The sequence below is a fragment of the Salmo trutta genome, chromosome 4, assembly GCF_901001165.1.
Source record: "Salmo trutta chromosome 4, fSalTru1.1, whole genome shotgun sequence".
Classification (NCBI taxonomy): Eukaryota; Metazoa; Chordata; class Actinopteri; order Salmoniformes; family Salmonidae; genus Salmo; species Salmo trutta.
In genome coordinates this window covers 14202726-14223496 of record NC_042960.1, presented here as the reverse complement: position 1 = coordinate 14223496, position 20771 = coordinate 14202726, and the positions used below count along the sequence as shown (strand labels likewise).

At 44.1% G+C, this 20771-nt stretch overlaps 1 protein-coding gene across 5 annotated transcripts in view; it reads right to left on the bottom strand.

The window, feature by feature from the left end:
- Positions 1 to 20771, bottom strand: part of LOC115191837 (ATP-binding cassette sub-family A member 1) — a 40912-nt gene that overhangs the window by 19095 nt on the left and 1046 nt on the right. For 4 of the 5 annotated variants that reach the window (XM_029749792.1, XM_029749794.1, XM_029749795.1 and 1 more), the window contains exons 1-10: positions 19596 to 19810; positions 18147 to 18240; positions 14576 to 14717; positions 14212 to 14330; positions 9771 to 9892; positions 7876 to 8067; positions 6146 to 6235; positions 1925 to 2171; positions 1456 to 1595; positions 1038 to 1154 (exon numbers count right to left, since the gene is read on the bottom strand). In XM_029749792.1, coding sequence (XP_029605652.1) covers positions 1038 to 1154; positions 1456 to 1595; positions 1925 to 2171; positions 6146 to 6235; positions 7876 to 8067; positions 9771 to 9892; positions 14212 to 14330; positions 14576 to 14717; positions 18147 to 18240; positions 19596 to 19661 — 1329 coding nt within the window. In that variant the 5' untranslated portion in view covers positions 19662 to 19810. Of the gene's footprint in view, positions 1 to 1037; positions 1155 to 1455; positions 1596 to 1924; positions 2172 to 6145; positions 6236 to 7875; positions 8068 to 9770; positions 9893 to 14211; positions 14331 to 14575; positions 14718 to 18146; positions 18241 to 19595; positions 19811 to 20771 lie in introns of those variants that run through there. The other variant, XM_029749793.1, reaches the window with a different exon arrangement.

Genomic DNA, 20771 nt, shown 5'->3' with positions numbered 1-20771 from the left:
ACAAAATGAATTGCTATGGAGAAAATGCCTCTGGGAGTTCATTTTTGTCATATATTTTCGACCACTGTGTGGCAGTATGGGACCGGTGAGACGCATCACTGGTAGGACCATGGCCTTTCTCACAGCATGAGGTGGAGCCATGTTAGGTGGCTACCTCTGTAAGAAATGGATCCTATCACCTACGGTTACCTTAAATTAACATGAATCAAATAATGTCATTTCATCGTTGTTTGTCCCTTTCCTTTCAACTGCATGTCAGATACTCAAAACGGTAAACCTGCTGTGTGTACACTGAAAACACTGTCCCCTCTTTTCTAACCCCTTACGAAAAAAGATTACAGTTTTGAAACTGCAGTAAAAGTGCAGTAACTGCAGTCGGCTGTGGTATTTTGGACACAGTAATTGCAGAATATACTGCACTGCAAAAATTACTGCAGTAAACATTTCTTTTCATTTTGGATGCAGTATTTGCAGCATACTGCAGTTATACTGCACTCTGACTGTAATATTTTTTCCCGTTAGGGACACCATAGACCACACGTTAGTTACGGTGATTGAAATCTTTAACAACATCTTGTCAATAAATAATAATAAACCACACAGCAAATGATGTATTGCTTGGACTGTCTGGGGGTTCTTTCACTTCATATACTTTCCCCACCTTCCTAGCTCTGACTTTGCTGATAGCTACTTTATTGAGGGAAAATGTACTTACTATGACTGAGATATGTGGTTGTTCTACCTAGCTATCTTAAGATGAATGCACTAACTGTAAGTGGCTGTGGATAAGACCGTCTGCTAAATGACTCAAACGTCAATGTAAAAGATCTTCCCCAACAGCCTTCTTTAAGGCTAATAGGAACCATGATAACATTAGCAGCCTCAAACCCTATCGACGCCAAACCTATGCGTGGAACCCTATCTTGTTTCCTGTTTTCTGTGTTCTTCTACAGTGCCACATACTATTGATATAGCTACTGTATACTGTAGGTACAACTGTAAATACCATGAGATCAGATGAGAGAGTAGAAACTCACCCGAACCAGGTCCATCTCCTCACTGCTCTCCATGAAGGTCCAGACTTTAGGCCTCATCTCCTCCCACATCCCACCCAGGTCCCTCAGGATACCAAGCTCCTGGAACGTCTTGTTCATCTGGGGAGGGGCGGGGGGGGGGGGATTGGAGAGAAAGAGAGAGATAGGAGAGAAAGAGGGAGAGAGATCAGAGAGTTATAGGAGAGCGATAGAGAGAGAGTTATAGGAGAAAGATAGAGAGAGAGTTATAGGAGAGAGAGAGAGAGCGAGAGAGAACGGAGAGAGAGCGAGAGAGAACGGAGAGAGAGCGAGAGAGAACGGAAAGAGATGGTTAAAATGGCTGCCTGGCCTCGATGCCGAGTTAGCGGAGAAACATTAATATGTAGGTTCCTTTGGTGTTCCTTCCGTTAGAGTCTCTCACCTCGTGTATGATCCTCTGTGTGGCGGGAGTGTCGGGGGTGTACAGGATCTTTCCCATGAGGAGAGGCTTCAGGGCCCTCCAGATCATCCTGGAGATGGGGCTAGCTTCTAGACTCCTCATCATGCTGTTACAGTACGGAGCTGAGGGGCGGAGGACAGACGGACACAGGTTAGTATCACACCACCGTAGGCAGAGTATTCCGTGGCCTATACACTTTGAAGAGGGTTACTGTGGCTATCGCTGTTATAACACCAGGGAGGAATACACTGGTGTCCATACATCCTGTACCCCCCCCCAAACTGTTAAAAGTTTTACCAAAAATTACAAACTGAATTTGCATCTGATTGAAGTGCGTGGAGACTCCCTTTTTTTTACTATAAAATTACTAACAAATTGATCCACGTTTGATATCAGTAAAAACGATTCATTCATGTACAAGTTCAGATCAGGGAGTTGACCAAGAACTCACTCGAGGTGTTGTCGTAGGCGGACACGGGTTCGTTGTCGCTGCCGTTGCCGCCGTGGTTACCGAACAGGGCCTTGTAGTTGTTGTCCTCGTACCAGTTGAGGGACTTGATCTTCAGTCCGCCGCCCTCGGGGTGGCCACAGACGATACGGGACACGGCCTGGTACATGTGGCTGGGGGAGCCTGTGGCGTTGACCGTCAGGTAATGGATCTCGTTACGCATCTCCTTCCAACTCTTCATACTGGCCAGCTGGGGGAAGAGGAGTGGAACGTGTACGTTTAAGACACTATAGAATACATCCTATGAATCCTATTATTGAGGTTTTTTTTTTATTTGATGTATTTGTCTGGTACCGATTTTATTTGAATTTTTACTCTTGTGCTTGTGTATTGTGTTTTGTGTATGCGTAAATGAAAGTATTTTCAGAGTACAGTAATGTGTCAAGTCAACACATGATTACACCATGTGCCGAAGACATGTTGAGACATGTTTACACCAACACTCAGACATGTTCTAGAACTGATGTACTGTGTGAGTTCAGAGAGTTAATGAAAGCTATTCCAGGTAGGAGTCTTTGGCTGCTATGGGACCTGGTCAAAAGTAGTGCACTATATAGGGAATAGGGTGCCATTTGGGAAACAAACCTTGTTAGACTTGAGGTGAAAAACACTTGTCCTAACTGCCTGCCTAACAGCCTGGGACAAATATATCAACTGTTCTTGTCACACTCACTCAAATTGCACGGGAGCCTGAAAACGTTGAAAACATGTGGCTTGTGTGGTCTATTGTGCAATAAAGGATTTAAAAAAAAGTTAAATACTCAAATCCTTATTCTCCTCAAGTCCTCACTACTTGTGAGAATTCTGTGTCCGGTAATAAATTACAATAGCAATGGGTTCACTGTGCACTCTAGGTCAGAAATGCTGACAATCCACAAACATTTAAGACCCTAACAAAACCCTGAACAACTTCTATGAGAGTTTAACTTGTTGTTGTTGTTGTGTGGACCCATCACACCTTTTTGCTTATCCGAATTCCCAGGTTTTATGCACCAACCAAACTTCTGGGAGAGCGTGATGGTCCCCTTTTTATTGAGTCTATTTTAGCTAATCTGGGTCTTTAGGTGTGAAAGTGACGTTACGAAAACCAGGCCGACCTGTGTGCTCGAGAGTGAGACAGGCCCTGTGCGTGTGTGCGCGTGTATCAGTGTTTGCACAATGGAGAGAAAGAAAAATGGCCGAGAGTAACCTAAGAAAGGAGCCACAATGGACTCACCGCACAAGTGGCTGGTTATCTTAGAAAAACACTTTGAAGGCGTTGGACGGAGCTAAAATTAACGCACCTATGCATAACAAGGTCTTTTGTCATTTGAGACGGAGAATAGAATAGGTCGGTCAGTAATTATATCCCAACTCAGCATCTTTCTGGAACTATAAATATACATTGGTTTTATTATCTAACCTTGTTGCATAATATCTTGTGATACGTGATGAAATGAAACAGACTTGATATTGTTGCTCAGTTCTAGTAGTTTTCTTCCACAAGGAGACGACTTGAGACCCTCCGACACGTAACATATCTTCATTGACACTGACCCTTTAAATAACAACCGTAGTTTTCCTAGAGCTGCCCTTTTTGACAAAGATGACAACACATTCTTAGCATTTAGAATGTTGCCATCGTTTAGAATGGTGTAATCATTTAGAATGGTGTAATCATTTAGAATGGTGTGATCATTTAGAATGTTGCCATCGTTTAGAATATTGCAATCATTTAGAATGGTGCCATCGTATAGAATGTTGCCATCGTTTAGAATATTGCAATCATTTAGAATGGTGCCATCGTATAGAATGTTGCCATCGTTTAGAATGTTGCCATCGTTTAGAATGTTGCCATCGTTTAGAATGGTGTAATCGTTTAGAATGGTGTAATCATTTAGAATGTTGCCATTGTTTAGAATGGTGTAATCATTTAGAATGTTGCCATCGTTTAGAATGGTGTAATCATTTAGAATGTTGCCATCGTATAGAATGGTGTAATCATTTAGAATGTTGCCATCGTTTAGAATGGTGTAATCATTTAGAATGTTGTCATCGTATAGAATGGTGTAATCATTTAGAATGTTGCCATCGTTTAGAATGGTGTAATCATTTAGAATGGTGTAATCATTTAGAATGGTGTAATCATTTAGAATGTTGCCATCATTTAGAATGTTGCCATCATTTAGAATGTTGCCATCGTTTAGAATGGTGTAATCATTTAGAATGCCGGGATCATTTACAGTCAAGTTTCTCATAACAAAGATAAAGAAATTCCAGCAAGCTCCGAGATCCGCCTTCCGCTCTGTGTTCTGTGGTTGCAGCTGATTTCGGGAGCCGCCTCAGCAAGTCACATGCTTCCTCGGCTCCAAAAACACACAAAGATAGAACAGGGCAGCCAGTGGGAGGACGAGAGGAAGAGATGGGAGGAAGGTTTTTTCTCCTCTCCACCTCAAGTAGAGCTCTCCGTATACAGTGAGAACGGTGACAGAGAAAGGCCTCTCTCTCTCGCGTTCTGTCTGTGCCTGTCTCTCTGCCTCACGCCCCGCGGGCCAGACATATAGCATGCAAACAAGCCGAGTCATTTGAGGAAGGCTGCGTCTGTTCCAACACCTCGTGCCTCCAGCCTGAAGAGAGGTTACTAGAGGTTATGTCTCCGAGCCAAGGCAGCTCAGTTAGCTACGAGGCTAACTAAGCTTCTTCCCTCTCACACCAGGGAACAAAAGCAGCTAACGGCAAAAAGCTGTGGTTGAGGTTAAATAACGGTGGAAAAAGTGTATTTTTCTATTTTTGAGACATTCATACCGGTAGCTTCTCTTGCCTTGTAACATTGCTGCTTGTTTGACTTGTTGAGTAGGGAGGGGATCATTCCATCATTCGTTTAAGGGACTTATCTTTGTCCATGGATTTCCTCTGATGACAAATACAGTATGCCAGATGGATATACAGGGACATACAGTTCTGCCAGAGAGTGTATGCTAAACACATCAGTGGGAACGACCTCTCTTTCCCACAGCTGACGGCTTCCTTATGTTCCGCCAACTCAGCAGTACTGTGGCTGGTGAGAGGGGAGGTGGTAGGGAGAGAGGGGGAAAGGAGGGAGGTGGAAGGAGGAGAGATTGAGAAGGGGGGGACAGGGAGCTGAGAGTCTCGTGACAAGGTGATCTATTGTAGTCTTTTCCCCTAGTACATCCTGCTAAGTCTCTTAGCCATGTACTGTCCCCAGCCATGTACTGTATTGGACATTCCTTTTAGTTTTGTACTTTTATGTCTTTGTACTTTTTACCCCTTTTTCTCTCCAATTGGTAGTTAGTCTTGTCCCATCGCTGCAACTCCCGTACGGACTCTGGAGAGGCAAAGGTCGAGAGCCGTGCGTCCTCCGAAACACGACCCAGCCAAGCCGCATCAATAAGTCGGAGGAAACACGTGCAACTGGCGACCGTGTCAGCGTGCACTGCGCCCGGCCCGCCACAAGGAGTCGCTAGAGTGCGATGGGACAAACAAATCCTGGCCGGCCAAACCCTCCCCTAACCCGGACGACGCTGGGCAAATTGTGCGTCGCCTCATGGGTTTCCCAGGCGCGGCCCAGCTGCGACACAGCCCGTGATTGAACCCGGATCTGTAGTGACGCCTCAAGCACTGCGATGTAGTGCCTTAGACCGCTGCGCCACTCGGAAGGCCCCATAGTGGACATTTCTATTGTAGCTAGCACAGATTTGGTTACTCCAGAACTGGGTCTGATATGTTGGGGGCAGTTAGCTATGTTGACAGTGCAGATGCCACGGAGGGATAGCGTTGCAGTTTGGCCACGTTCTGACCTGGACTGCTACCAACTGGACTGCTGACACTAAACAGTCGATTTGTTGTGAAAGACTAACCTTGTGTACAGAATTGCAGGGTTACAGCCATTTGAGGTGGCCACTTTGTGAGGGCCAGAGCACCAAGCCAGCTTGTTTATTATTGAGGGGACAGATGGGTTTTGTTTGCATATTGCGGTCCAGAGATGTGTAGTGGGAGGACCTGTTTCTGTCAGACCACTACTACAACTCATGGCTATCTTAGTGGTTGTTTTCGGCCTACATTCAAATGAGTTCACTGATAAGGCAGATGCAGATGCAGACCCAGAAATGTACGTCGAAACATACGTGTGTGTGTGTGTGTGTGTGCCTGACAGACAGCACCTACCTCTACAGCCAGCGCTCCCAAGCTCTCTAGCAGACCGTCGGTTGCCGAGGATACCTTCTGGACGACCTCAGGGTCGGACTTCACGTCCTTCTGTTGTGGGTGAGGATGATGAGGGAGAAAGGGGAGAGAGGGGGAGGGGGGATAAAAGACATGAGAACAAACACTCTCCAGGGACACTTCCGAGAGGGGTTCCTGTTCAACCTCACCTGTTATTGACAGTCACAAGAGGGCCGCTGATATGTGAGCTGCTGCACTCTCACAGCTGACCCCAGACCTGTAGTTAGTGGCTAAGGTGCATCTGAAATGGAACCTTATTCCTTACATATTGCACTACATAGGGAAAAGAGTGCCATTTCAAACGCACCATAGCCAATGAGTACAGGTCTGGGGTCAGCTTTCCTTATAGGTCCAATATTACTGCGTTCCATTGTCCATATTAGTGTACCACTTAGAACGCCAGCCTAATGCAAGGCTTCATTTTATGTGTAGTTGTATGATGTGGATATTGGATCAGGGCCTATATCAGTACTCAAGAGCAGTCGGTTACTTCATACTGTATTCAGAACAGGGGGTATTTATTCAAACCGAGTCTAATATCCCTGATCTATTTTGTTAGGGAGGGAAACCTATTGGTCTTTTTCAGAACAAATAGTATCACCATAACACGGTTTGAAATGACGGCTGATTCAGCAGTATGATATTTCAACAAATATTTTACAACATTTTCTCCCGTGTTAGTTGACCATTGCGACAGCGTTTTCATTGGCAGACTGTTCTGTACACTTTTGGCGCCTTTCCAAAAGCCTGTCCCAACACCGGACTGAGAGTTCTGACTTAGCTAACGAAACTGTGTCAGCTAAAATGGATCACTCCTCTACTTGCATCCAAGTGTGATGGTTATCTGACGTGTACAGTGATTCTACTCACGAAGTCCTATTATTATTGAAATTAACACATTGTATTTTTCTTTGTGTGTGTGTGTGTGTGTGTGTGTGTGTGTGTGTGTGTGTGTGTGTGTGTGTGTGTGTGTGTGTGTGTGTGTGTGTGTGTGAGTGTGTGTGTGTGTGTGTGTGTGTGTGTGTGTGTGTGTGTGTGTGTGTGTGTGTGTGTGTGTAAAGTCTATATTCAGACATCTGCCACAACAGGGTTCACGGCCTCTCCAACTCCCATTACGAGAAAGAGACAAGGGACGCATTCATTGTCAAGCTAATGTTTTGTGACAGGAACAGGATTTCTTGTACAGAAATATGGATTGATCATTCCTGACCCTAAATGGTAATCATGTCAGGGAACATGATGTTCTCTTTATCAGAAGAAAGAAGGCTTGGTGTCAGCAGGCTAAATTATCCCGCCATAAAGTGTGTTTTGTGTGAAAGTGAGTGCAAAGGGAAAAGCCTATTCAGTTTGTCTGACTGACCAATAGTGTAATAATACATTCATTGAACAAATGAAGATTTGCTAGGCCTATGGAATTGTGTTATTAGGCGTTCACTGTTAAAGCCCCCAGTGTTAAAGTGTTCCGTGTTAAAGCCCCCAGTGTTAAAGCCCCCAGTGTTAAAGTATTCACTTTTAAAGCCCCCAGTGTTAAAGTATTCCCTGTTAAATGCCCCCAGTGTTAAAGTGTTCAGTGTTAAAGCCCCCAGTGTTAAAGTGTTCAGTGTTAAAGCCCCCAGTGTTAAAGTGTTCAGTGATAAGTTTAAAAAAGTGTTAGTATTTTAAGTGTTTCTTACCCGTATGGGTTTTAGGAAGTCCAGGTTGGACAGGAAGTGGTCCTGGGCCTTGTTCAGCCAATCAGGGGAGGCCTTGCAGATGATGTCTTGAGTGAGCCGTGACACATTCTTGTCGGAGATGGTCACAAACTCCTCCAGAGAAGTGGTGTTACACATGTCTCTAAGATGGACGCCGAAACCTCCAATCAGGACCTGGTAGAAAACATGAAATTATATTTCAGGGATAAAGTTCTCGCAGTCGAGAAAAAAAAAAAAAAAGTGTTGCGGGGATGTCGGTGAGAATTGTGATTTCGTGTTTTAACTGTAACAACTTTCACAATGAATGCCTAGTCGGGATTGATTTTGCAAATATCTTTTGAATCATATATCATCACAGGAAAGCTGTTGTCATATCTCTGCTGGCAGTACTACTGCCTCTAGGGCAGCACTACTGCCTCTAGGGCAGCGTTTCCCAAAACTCAGTCCTGGTGACACGTTTCATTTTTTTCCTTAGCACTACACAGCTGATTCAAATAATGAACTCATCATCAAGCTTTGATTATTTGAATCAGCTGTGTAGCACTTGGGCAAAAACCAAAACGTGCTCCAGAGGCATTACCAAATGTTCCTATGACTCAACACAAACAAAGATGTTTGGGGAATGTTATTTGTAACCTATCAGAACTACTCTGGAAACCCAATTTTTTTAAATTCTATTCCAGGAAGGTATTTGCTTGTGGAATGACCCATAAAAAAAAATCTAATTTCATAATTCTACATTTCCACATGGTCATAGCTATCTCACAACATGGTCAACAACTAAACATATGAAAAACGTGCACTGTGCAGCTTTTCAGTCATGCATGGGAGAGACTTGTTTTTTCCACTTAGGGAGGCATAGCTCGAAGGTCCCACCGGTCTGAGGCGTATACAGTGCACATGTGTCCAGACTGGCTGACTGAGGGAGGGAGGCAGAGGAAGGGAGGGAGGCAGAGGGAAGCTGCTGCGGTGAATAACAATGTGTCCTGTATTACCACATCCAAGCTGGGATGAACTAGATGATAGCCTGGCTGAGACAGCTTCAGGACATTCTTTCTGTGTAACTGTAGAGTAGAGTGGAGGAGTAATGAGTTGACTCCCTTAATGACCTTGACCCTCAGCATCACAGGTTACTTTTGAACCAGGGACAAACTGTTAGGTAACTGCACTACTAGGTACCTATGGGTATTAAAGGCTACACAGTTTTTTTTGTGTGGATAATACTGCCAAATCCTTTACCATACCAAATATCCCTTACGCAAATTGATTTCCTTGATGATTTTTTTTCTTCTTCATATCAGAAGAAGAAATGTATCTCAACAGAAAGCCGGACTAAAATCCCCTGAACATTTCTACAATGTACTGTAGGACCTTCCCGGACTATCTGTGGAAAAAGGCCAGAGAGAGAGAGGGGGCTGATGGGTTATAAAACATCCCCAGGGGTGGGTGGTGGGGGGGGGGTACGGTTAATAGATCCACCGCGGGTGAGTGAGCCCCTCTCTGCACATGCTCACTGTGAGGCAGACAGAAGATGGAGGAGAGACGGAGGGCGGAGCTAAATCATGTGACTACTGCCCTCCAACTACAGACAGCGATGAATTCTGCTGAAACTGAGCTGAATTATTTTCCCTGAGAAAGAGGATGATATGAGCCACAGACTTGGTTCTCTCCGCAACACCACCCCCCTTATGATTTCATTACAGGGCGTTGCAAGTGTAGCCGTCTCACGGTGTATATATATATATATAGTTACAGCGTGTCAGATACCAGCAAACCAAGGTCATGGCATGTATGACTGCCTTTAAAAAAGTACTCGATGTGGTGACAAACAGAAGTAGAAGCCTTCTCTTTTCTCTTCACGCAGTGAATACGTTTACCTTCTCTAGGTTGAGGTCAGCCTCTACAATCTGCTGGACGGCATGATGGGATAGGGAGGCGTTGCGATGCAGGAACGACGACAAGGTCTCCTTATCGCGGAGAAAGTCCTTCAGCTTGAAACCTGGAATGGGAGGATGGAATGCACATTCAACAGACTGACTAGGCACACCGTGCTACATAATTAGAAACAGATCTATTTCAAAAGACAGAAATGTGTTTTTATGGATGCAACTGTGATTTAGCATCGAAACTCATAGTCTTGAATAAAGAAATGATAGTCTGGGGAAACTCCAAATACACAGTGTTCTTTGGGTGAAAACTGTAAAGTCCTCATTAATATGGTATAGTAGAAATATTATACTAATATCATGGCATGGACAGAATGGAGTGATACAGTGAGGGGAGAGATGTCATGGACCCAGTTTACCCTGCTCTGAGGGCTATTGTGCTCACTGGGTCAGAACATTCCAGAGAAGTCATCTCCGCTTAAAAACCAGTTGAAGTCAGCTCAGCACTCTGCTGCTTCGCACTCCAGCCGGGGTTACTCTAGGGCGTTCCACTTTGGCCCAAATACTGGGCTCGAGTTCTGGGCTCCTCACTTTTCACTCTGTCCCGTCCCTCCCTGCCCAGCTTGAATTGGAAATCTCCTTACCTAAACATTAGCGTCTCTGTGTTTGTGCTGCGTTAGTTAGCACAGTGACAAGAGTAGCTGCCGGATACATGGTAAAGTAGGAACATTACCCCTTGGAGGGAGGGGGAGGGTTACTAGAAGGTAGTTTCACCCATAACTAGGACCAAGGAGTTTTTCCTGGTCAGAACCCTAACCCTATACTCTTTGAAGAAAACTTATACCTACAACTTTGTCTGTCCCTGTAGGAGAACCCTTTTGGGTTCCAGGTAAAACTCGACTGGTAACACGATCTAGACAGGAAACACTTAGCTGCCCCAGAGGCTCCTGGGAGCAGGTCAGGGGGGACGTGGTGTGTGTTGAAGAGACGTCCCCACAGCATAGAGACGACCCCAGAGCAAATAACCAAGGAGTGGTCATGAGCTCTAATCATCCTGACTTCAGGAAACAAGAGACTGGAGATGTGCCTTAACAACAGTACTGAGTGAGTGTACTGCCATGAAAGACCAGAGGGATAGCCCCTAAAGGTACTGTCTGTCTGCACTTGGCTCCTAACTACTGAGTGAGAGTACCGCCATACAAGAAAGAGGGATAGCCCTGCACTTGGCTTAGGTGGTGACTATGCTGTGTCTCTGACCTACCAAAACAACAACAAGTAGGCTACGACAATACGAGGCAGACTGGCATCCAGGCTTGTCACTACTTGCCCTGGCTTCTGGTGAGTAATACTTGATACACCTGAGGAGACTGATGATTCACCTGTTCCCAAACCTCACTGACTCAACAAACAACCTACAATCAGACAAACAAAGTGGCTGCCTTTGCCAAGAATGACAAAAGACAGTTGGCTACAGATAATTTCAGGTTGATAGAAGACGTGGAACAAACGTACTGCACTATATCGGGAATAGGATGCCATTTGGGACACAGAAGATGACTGTCCTGACTGACTGAGTCTAATAACCTGAGAGAAGGAAGCTGCCAACAGAACCAAAACGGGAAATGAGAGTCTGACTGATCTGGAACTTGACCGACCGACACTAGGCAAGCCAGACCTCTTTGAGAAGGAGAATTGTGCGTGCATCCGCGCGTCAGTGTGAAGAGAATAGTTTAGCGACCTTTGAAAGAACAAACGGCCCACCTAGGAAACCGGTCAGTCAGTCTGGCTGACACATCAACCCATTACATTGAAGCTAGTCTTTGTTAACAAACCCGAAAAGAGAAGTGCAAGCAGCAGCATATCGATGTGTAGCATGTAAAACATACAGCGAGAGAAGAGAAAAGTCTGCATTTCGTGAGATTAGAGAGAAGTGGATATGTTTCATGAATAAGATTAAAGTGCTTCTGTCGTGACACGAGGCACTAATTCTAACAGCAACATGAACTTCCCCCCCTTTGACATAACGGCACTTCACTGTAAGGCTTTATATAGGGGAAGGATTTTATAGAGGGTCAATGCAGAGCTGTGATCTGCTCCTAGACTCCTTTTAAACACCGACGTAACCGATTTTAACACTGGTTGCTTTTCAAGTCTTGATATTAAAACACTGGTCTTTTTAACACCGACACCTTTCTCCACGTTTGGCCAGACTGTTCACGTGGCTCGCTTTAATTTGCCTGCAACATAATTATGCTGGAAGGAGCTGTTACGCAATAGTGTTGACACGGTCTTCGTGACCGGAATATCTCAGGTAATATCTTAACTGTGCTCGAGTCCTCTGGAAGGAAGGTGGGAAGTTATACTGCGAGAGTAGATAGACGATAAATGCATGTTGGAGTGGAAATGTGAAATACTTTTTCACACCTTTTGTCTACCCAGACCAAAGTGGGGTCAGTGAGCTCTGTTTAGAAGCGATTCATCTTTTCGTGGTAGGCCTGTGTTAGTCTCTGAACTACTCTTTGGTTCGATATATAGAATCGTGACAGTACGGTTACCACAGACGCAGTTCATTTATGCTCCTTTATGTAATAACGAATGACATGTGTTGTCTTTGAAATGCGTCAGCTTGATGGTTTAACGGCGGCGTGAGCGTTAACCTTGATGATGTGCCATGAGGCTCATCCGGCAGTTGATATGACATAATAAGCCAATTCAACCCAAAAAATGTCAATTAATAGTCAATGTCAGTTGTACGTTGAAATATGACATTGGTACAACGTTCATTCAACGCGTTCTGCCCGGTGGGTAGGTAATAATATGTATGGCAGATATGTAGGGGCGTGGGGACTGGGACACCTCAAGACTCATGCAAGGGAAAGATACTATCATCAACCTAATATCCTCGAAGACCTTTCCCCCTCTTCCTGGGCCAAGGTCATGACATCCCCATGTACCTTCCACTCTGAAAATGGCCGCTCAGCAAGAGCCAAAAGCGGACATACAGTACCCATTAAATCTGTGGAGCAGTGTGCAGGAGTTTCTTTTCAAATGGTATTCAGTTTTATCATGCTGTTAATACGATTAGTTATTCACCATCTAAAATGAGATGGACAGTAACGTGAGGGGAGACTAGAGCACATAATGATCCTCAAACAGGATGTAGACACATTCCAAGCCCAGGGTTGGTCCAGTTCAGACACAGACACAGAGACAGCAGTCAAAACATTAAAGGGCCACTTAGTTTAAATCTGTATCCTGTTGTGATGGGTGGGTCCAGGGAGGTCTTCCTGCCATTTAAAGAGATAGAACAGGACAGGACATGGGCGCTGCCCCCCCCCCCCCCCCCGTTGGCCTAGCAGCAACCTCCCCACCCCAGGACTGGCATGGACTGATTACACCAGTGCTATGCCAACCATAGAAATCCAATTACTAGAAGGGACAAAGCCTGGTCCCATATTTGTTTGTGCCATCAAGCCAACTCCCAGCAGATCTGGGACCAGGCTAACAAAGCCCCTCAGACCACCACGTTTTTTGACTGGATCACTCATGGGTACACTGAATCATAGGACATTGACTGGAATGAGAACACCCATTCTAGTAATTCTATTTCTATGCTGCCAACCTGCACCCATTGCCCTCCATTATGAGCCAAAAGGCCCCATTTTGATTAGGAGCTGTATGGTCCCCAGTAATCTGCTTTTCTTCACATTAGGAATTTGGGTTTTCATGGAGGCCATTAAAATCTAAGCATGCCATTTGCTCTGAACTCTCTGCGCCGTATGGCCCCAGGAAAACGAGGACTGAAACCATCAAACAAGTCTCAAGTTCAGTGCTATGTGCTTCAAGTGTACAATGTGTGTCCTACGTCTATAGCTATAAGGCATGTACAGATAGGTGATCATACCTACCTACTGAAAAACCAGGCTAACCAAACTCAGATCAGTATGCGTGCAATACGTCTATGGCTCAGGGCCTATGTGTGCAGGTGGGTACAGGCTTAGGATCAGATTCAGTAACATCAATGTACAAGCAGAAACATACATAAAATGTGATGTCATGCAGCACTTTAAACAATACGTACAAAAATATAAATCAGCGTAAATATATGGACGGTGCATCAATAAAAAAGTTTATCCATGTACATCCCACTGGGCAAAGATGTCATTTCAACATCTAGTTTTCATTTACATTTGGTTAAGTTGTCAACTAGCGAGAATTCAATGTGAAATCAACAAAAGAAAAAAGACGAAATTCCCGTATGTTGATGACTTTTTGCAAATCCAATCAGTTTTCCACATTGATTCAATGTCATCGCATTGCATTTACTTTGTGGAAATGACATGGAAACAAAGTTGATTCAACCCGTTTTTGGCCCAGTGGGATGCATCTTTAAGTCTGTAGCTCAGGGTCTATGTAATGTGATCTGTCCTACCTGCCGTGTTGCTCTGTAGTTTCCTCAGAGCCCGCACCAGAACTTTGTAGCCCTCGAAGCTCTTGTCATTCTGGCTGTAGAGGAGGATCTTCTTGGCATCGATGAACAGACGGGAGATTCTGTGTTTCATAGAGAGACGATTAGACGATGTGAGGAACAACGGTGGTGAAACACACATGCTGATCCTCTGGGGTTGAGGGTCGGAAAGGAGGAACAATGCTCCTTGTGGCATGGTCCATTATTTCAATGTTTTAATGTCTTAGCTTACATCGTTTACTTGGTTGTTTGTCATAGACATGACTAATGAAATCATTCTATCAAATCAGCCAATGTTAAAGGGTCAGTTTGTCCGGGATGAACTCACATAGAATCGTTGAAGTTGCCCACCAGCCCTGGGGTCTCTCCTGGTGTGGGGTGGCGGAAGCAAGGGTTGTTGGCGTTACAGATGATCCCTTGTACCCAGGGCAAGGTGCCCGCCGAGGGCATGGCCTTGTTAGGGAAATGGCCTGGAGGGGGGAGGGGGTGGGGGGGATAGAAAAGTTCAATGATCGACACCACTCTATGTCACAATATCTCCCTATGTAACTGCCCAGATGGCCACTGAAGTCAAATGATTAGGTTGGGTAATTGTGGTACTTTAGTCAGTCACCCAACATTTCACAATGGCAGAGCAAGGAGGACTGAGTGAAACTCCATTTCAGCTTGGCTCAAATTCAGAAGATCGAAAGGACAGCCAGGCGGACATCTTGTTTAGCATGAGAACTGTGTTATCTAACAGCGAGACCAAGCCTGCATCCCAAATGGCCCCCTATTCCGCAGGTGCTCTGGTCAAAAGCAGTGCACTATGTAGGGAATAGGGGGCCATCTGGGACGGAGACCAAGAGAGATCGTCATTGTCCGCAACCTCAAACTCCGTACCATAGACGACAGTCAGACCCCCCGTGGTGTGGGGGGGGGGGGTCTGGTGAATAATTGCCTCGGTGAACCACATGACTCATGTGACCTTTGGATCAGCATTCACTTTCAGTGACGAGTCAGAAGAGGTTGTCAGTAAACTGTTATCTGCTACTGTACAGTAGTTAGCTGTGAAGCCCGGCAGATTGTGAAGCAATCAACTAGACTGGGGCTATACAGTGTGACCCAGTCCTGAGGTCAATGCTGTTGAGTTGAGTGGGTGAAATCAAGTATTACTATCTACGGCCGAGTTGACTAGTGACAAGAATGACCGTCAACAAAATGGTGACGTGCACATTCTGCAAAACAAGATATCATAGAAGTATTCACACTTTACTTTGTGTCAATGTTTGTGTGTGTGTGTGTGTGTGTGTGTCTGACAAGCCTGCTGGATTTTTTAAAGCAGTGCCATTGTAGTGACACTTGAATTGTCCTTTCACCTTCCACAGTTAAGGTATCATACACAGAGTTTAAAAGTCTAACCTACTGGCCTGCTATCCAACCTACACTGAGTGTACAAAACATTTTGAACACCTGCTTTTTCCATGACATAGACTGCCCAGGTGAATCCAGATGAAAGCTATGATCCCTTATTGATGTCACTTGTTGAATCCATGTAAAATCAGTGTAGATGAAGGGAAGGAGACAGGTTAAAGAATTATTTTTAAGCCTTGAGACAATTGAGACATGGATTGTGTATGTGTGCCATTCAGAGGGTGAATGGGCAAGACAAAATATTTAAGTGTCTTCGAACGGGATATGGTAGGCACCAGGCGTACTGGTTTGAGTGTGTCAAGAACTGCAACGCTGCTGGGATTTTCACGTTCAACAAGAATGTGTATCAAGAATGATCCACCACCAAAAGGACATCCGGCCAACTTGACACAACTCTGGGAAGCATTGGAGTCAACTTGGGCCAGCATCCCTGTGGAACACTTTCGACACCTTGCAGAGTCCATGCCCAATGAATTTAAAGGGGGTGCAACTCAATATTAGGCAGGTGTTCCTAATGTTTTGTACACTCAGTGTATATCTGTATTACGTATGAGGGCAAAGGTATAGCCTTCTGACCTGGTGAAATACAGTAGGTACATCCCAAATAGCACCCTATTCCCTATGGACCCTGGTCAAAAGTACTGCACTATAAAGGGAATAGGATGCCAATGGAGATGCAACCAAGATCTTTACTGGAGACCTGTATTGACAAGATAGAGATAAGGAGGGCAATAGAAAGTATAGTAGCTATACATCCTTCTACTGACATCCATACTGTATTGATGTAAACAAACATACTACACAGTCCAGTGTTGTTGGAGTCTTACTGGTATACATTTGAATTCAGGAAGTTAATTTAATGGAGATGAATTTATTATTGCTTTCAGGTGAATTTTGCAATAATTCAATTTCATTTCACTCTCTGATTTTACAGAAATAAACAATTCCACTTTAGCTTCTCACTTTGTCAAAACACCTTTAAAATGTCATCAACAGGTTTGTCGGAGTTGACGTTTTCTAAGAATTATTATCATGTTCTCATTAACATTCTTTGACAACGTTATTCAATGTGAGTTTGCCAAGATCCAACAGGAAAATGTTGTACACCGGTCATTCCAGGAAAAAGGCTTTTCTTGACTGACTTAATCAACGATCAATGGATCTTTCACAAAGTGGAATGCAAAGGAAATAGAATTACACTTAACTGAAGTACCTCAACATTGAGAATATCTTACCTGTGTAAGTAACAAACTGTTCCCAGAGCTGTTATTGTGTACTACCGTAGTTTAAAAGGCCAGCGGGTCAATATATCAAATATTGACCAACTGAGTGGGATATTGACCAACTGAGTGGGATGTTTTTAAGAAAACAGTATAGAGGGAGGACATTGGCTTGGGATGAGTAATGGCAGGTAAGGCCATTTACATACTCTTCTCTGCATTGACATTTCTTGGACAATATTTTTTTTTGATTCCTTTCCAGGAGGCCTATTGAACATTTCCACATGTTCACTCAGTCCACAATTTTTGTTCCCTTATCCATTGTTCTAGATTCTAGAAGAACTAAATCCATTGAGACACATTTCTTGTTGGAATCTCCTGCCTTCCACTGTTCTGTTGTGACTATCTGTCTCTGATACGAACAGTAATGTCCTTTAAAAATTTCTCTGAAGTATCTTTTGTCTGCTCCAGTTTCAACTGTTCTGCCTGCGGCTACGGAACCCTGACCTGTTCACCGGACGTGCTTGTTGCACCCTCGACAACTACTCTGATTATTATTATTTGACCATGCTGGTCATTTATGAACATTTTAACATCTTGACCATGTTCTGTTATAATATCCACCCGGCACAGCCAGAAGAGGACTGGCCACCCCTCATAGCCTGGTTCCTCTCTAGGTTTCTTCCTAGGTTTTTGGCCTTTCTAAGGAGTTTTTCCTAGGGAGTTTTTCCTAGCCCCCGTGCTTCTTTCACATGCATTGCTTGCTGTTTGGGGTTTTAGGCTGGGTTTCTGTACAGCACTTTGAGATTTCAGTTGATATACGAAGGGCTATATAAATAAATTTGATTTGATTTTGATTTGATTTATTGCTTTGCTTTCCAATGAGTCTTGGACTCAATAAACAATAGTGGCTGATGATATAGAGGACAACTGTCTGGAATCCTGTTGTCCTCCATCTTGTGATCTCTGACTCATCTGACTACAAAGAACGGGAAATGGGAATAAATGATTACGGGAAACAGTATTCGGACCAAATGTCATGAGGCCTCTAGTACGTTCCTGCTTACCCAGTCGAGACACTAACATTATTCTTGAATTGCCTCATTATAACTGTGCGAATAGACAAGGCTAGATTTGAGTCGATTTGAGCTCAATTCAAATTCTAAAAGCTTTATTGTCCTTCAAATTTACATAAGACAGAAAACCGTCTTTCACAGGCTAGTACACTGTGAATTCAGGCACTCTGTGTATGTGTGGGCTACTTACACTCATGTTGCTCGTAGGGCGGGTAATGCATCCTCACAGATATGAGGATGAAGAAGATGAAGAGCGGCCATATTATCTCGATAACTAGCTGGAGCTGAAAGGGAAGTTCAGACGGTCGATGAGAGGCTGATAAACTCAGTCAGGACAAACAGCATTCAAACAGTGAAACCTATGCCATAGTAAGGATTTCTGGTCTCCCTACAGAACAACCCATTTGGAGACTTCAATCATACAATCATGTGGAGTTTATTCGGGGCAAAACGACAGATAAGGAGGAATCTTTGAACCTGAAATTGTTTGCAAAGTAGGGTGGCCATGGATGTAAAAACAATTTGACGCAAAAAAATACTGAATGTTTCAGTGTCTTAGAGCAGTGGTTCCCAACCAGGGGTACTAGGAGAGGTACATGAGAAGACTTATGAGACCATAGGCCTACTGGTAAAATTCTCATGAGGGGGTACTTCAGGGGTACTCCGGGCAGAGCAAAATGTTCTTGGTGGTACAATAACTGAAAAGGGTTGGGAACCACTGTCCTAGAGTAGACAACCCACCTCTAAGCTTTCTTTGTGTACTTTAGTCTACAATCCAGGTTACCAATTTCTTGACTGTGTTGGATGGGTCATTTTGATTCTAAATGAGACATTTCATCAATTACAAAAATATTATTTTAAAATCTAGGATCCACTTTAGAATGGACTGGTCCAGCTTTACAACGGAAGTGGGTCATTCCACAAACCCTTATTGGGGTGTCAGGCAGCCATTAAGGGGTTTATCAGCTGTTGTTGGCAAATATATTATAATCTTTATCCTAGCTAGGACTGGGAGTGGGAAGGGAGAGGTGTTGGTTGGGTGGACATATGTTCACAACAGCTGCTGTCCTCCCAGCCCCAGACTCACAGAGCATCGGGATGGGGGATGGGAGATGGAAGGATGATTGGTCAAACGGAGGCCGGGGATATGTTCTATAAATGTATCTGGTTGTTAGATTCTTCTGAGAGATTTCGAGGTTTAACAGTTGGATGACATGATAAGACAAGGCGACGGTGTTGTTTAAAATGTTCCAGAATCCAAACCCTATTGCCGGGAAACGTGCACATGAGAGAGCACTTAAGACTCCTCCGCGCTACGAGTCACCATCCCTACCTTGAGTCTCTGCCACGTTGACGTCCTCTACGGTCTGAACATCCTCAATGAGTCAATGGATCAAGTTCATTCAAGTGTTATTTTTTTACAATCTCACTCTTTTTACCAATACATAGACAATGCTATTCTTTCTGTGTGAATTGGCCGCACAAACGACAATAGTAACCCATTGTATAGCTACCAAACCTCGTAGCCAATAAACCTTATTTTTTCCACTTTTCCCAGGCAACTTTCCTTGACATGCTCCCCTTATCTCACAGAATCTACGTGGGGTTGGTGGACTTTTATTTTGTAGTAGCTACTTACTGTCTGTCTCCGTCTGTAGGTGAAGTTCTTCCACAGCAGTAAGCCCAGTTGAGTAGAGACGGCCATCTCGCCTCAGGGACCTATCCTACAGCCGTCCAGCTCCCAACTGCAGAGCACAGTGACAACACAGTGAGACTCAGGGACCTTTCCTACAACTCTTGAGCTCCTCATCTGCAGACACACAGCACAGTGAGACCAGAGAAGAAGGCTGTTTGAGTCCACTGGACACCACGCCACTCATAGGTCAAAGTCTAACCAAATATAACCATCAGATCTCCAATGGATACTGGACTGTATTAACCAATCAGAGCAGTTTCCAGGATTGGGAGATTCCGTGTCTGTTACAAAAAAAACACACTGGGACTTTTGGATCTACAAACAGTCACTGGATACTTGGCAAGTGAAGGTGTGCCACCCACACAATTGCAAAAAAAATATATAGACTTTAATATCTAAAGTACCAGATGTCCTCATGACATTTCAATTCAATCCAGCTATTGCAACGCAGAAATTAGCAATCACTCAAATAGCAAAAGGTAAATGCTGTTCCTATCTATTTATACAAACAGCTGTATTGTTAAATACTTCCAGATGCAACAAAGTTTTTATGACACAGATGGGTCCCGTGTGGCTCAGTTGGTAGAGCATGGCACATGGAACGTCAGCGTTGTGGGTTCGATTCCCATGGGGGGACCAGAATGCAACAACAAAGAAAGTATGAAAATGTATGCATTCTCTACTGTAAATCGCTCTGGATAAGAGCATCTGCTAAAATGTAAAGCTACGGTGATGCAACACGCTCTCAAACAATTGTAGTGCCTTTTCTCAAGTCAAAACTGTATGAGACGAATGAAGGACCAACAGACTACGCAGGTAACTATTTCATCAGTGATGTGTAGCCTATTCCGTGTGGGTGGATGGATTGCTTATTCATTACGAGACACGTTCAAAAGATAAATGGGGCAAAATTTGAATGATAGTCTACCTCAGGTCTCAGCGTAATAAAGCAGATTTTCAAATGAAAATATCGTATGTTGGTTACATTTAAGGTTTTTACGTTGTTTTTCCATCAGCTTCATCGCATAACATAACGAACCACTACAGTACAAATTGTAAACAACAGCCTCCCTCCAAATGAATCAATGCGGTTGCCTGAATTGCTGCGGGCTCCTCTAG